Source organism: Pseudorasbora parva, chromosome 18, assembly GCF_024679245.1.
Source record: "Pseudorasbora parva isolate DD20220531a chromosome 18, ASM2467924v1, whole genome shotgun sequence".
Taxonomy (NCBI): Eukaryota; Metazoa; Chordata; class Actinopteri; order Cypriniformes; family Gobionidae; genus Pseudorasbora; species Pseudorasbora parva.
In genome coordinates, this window is record NC_090189.1 from 28747965 (window position 1) to 28749528 (window position 1564).

At 34.3% G+C, this 1564-nt stretch overlaps 1 protein-coding gene across 1 annotated transcript; it reads right to left on the reverse strand.

Annotated features, from left to right (window-relative positions):
• Positions 1-230: 230 nt before the first annotated feature.
• On the reverse strand, positions 231-1256 carry LOC137046196 (olfactory receptor 52D1-like). The gene has a single exon (XM_067423306.1). It carries the CDS (start codon positions 1167-1169, stop codon positions 231-233), a length of 939 nt encoding a protein of 312 aa, XP_067279407.1. The 5' UTR covers positions 1170-1256.
• Positions 1257-1564: the final 308 nt, after the last annotated feature.

Below are 1564 nucleotides of genomic sequence, written 5' to 3' on the forward strand. Positions count from 1 at the left end.
CCTTATCTCTATTACATAATCCAAACTTAATGCAACAATGACAAATTATCATCTATTTAGATGCTGCTTATGTGATAACATGTGTATGTGAATTTATCTGTTGAGACTTACCATACATGCTTATTGTTCTTAGATTTTTCACATTTGCCAATACATAAAAGAAAAAAAGTAAAAGAAAAAAAAAGTAATATATATTTTTTTAAATATTAGTAGAGCAGTTAAAAAAATAATCAGTTTGTATTTACTTTATTTCTAAAAAGATTAAATATACGTTGTCTTATTTCCTTGGCTTGTAATCCATATATTATAGGATTCAAGACTGGAGGAATAACATGGAACATTAAAGTGGATGTTTTCCTAATTTCAGCAAGTACAGAGAAACGATGGAGAAAAATCCCAGCAAATCCAGTGACCATCATGATTATATAAACAGTCAAGTGAGTACTGCAGGTTTTTATGGCTTTGCTGTTGGTTGCTTTGTTTTTGCTTTTGAAGCAGATCATAGCTATTTTGAAATATGTTAATGCCACACTACCTGTTGAGGAGGCAAATAAAACCACTGTAAAAGTTAATCCATATACATTATTAATAACTGTATTTTCACAGGATAGTTTAAATATCGAAGCATTGTCACAAAAGGGGTTTTGAATCACAGATCTGCAGTGAGACAGACGGACACTGAGGCTGATCAGAATTCCCACCAGCACTACTGCAACACCCCAGGCTCCTGCCGACAGTTTAACCACCATATTATTGCTCATTATAGTTGGATATCGCAATGGATTGCATATGGCCACATATCTGTCAAAAGCCATGATTATTATCACAGTGTGAGATACTGTACCATTCAAATGCATAATATAAGCTTGAATAACACACCCCACATAAGTGATGTAGCGCTCAGAGGGGTCTGTTAAAACATTCCTCAACAAATATGGCAGAAGAGCAGTTGTACCCATTACATCATTTAGTGTCAAGTTGCAGAACAGAACATACATAGGCTGGTGTAAACGTTTTTCTGCTGTGATCTGAATCATCATCCCAATGTTAGATACCATAATAAATATGTAAACCATCAAAATAAGGATAAATGCTGGATAGCTTGACTCAGGTGTAACTTGCAGTCCCTCAGCCAGGAGCACACTGTATCTGAATGTCAGGTTGTCCATCTGTGATCTAAACAAAACATGCAGATATATAAAATCTAATAAGATATAAAACTAGATTGAACAGATAAAATATATAATACAAAATATAACAACTTACAAGAGCATAATCTGGTTGTCTCTGAATAAAGATTAGTTTGCTCTGTCATTTTAAATGTGTCATGTTTTTTGTTGGCATCCCAAGAGGTCAAACAATCTTTGCTGTGATTGGTGTATTGCTGGTCTAGTTAGTTTGCTGATGGTCACACAGGATAAGGTATGATTCTGCTCCCAAACATGCTACAGTGGAGATCAAAATTAGAGAACAAAATACAAATTCCTAAATTTCAAGGTCACTGCTTAGTCCTTTTTGAAATTATCCTAACAGCAGCAGAAGGGCAGTTTCTAAGCATATTTCA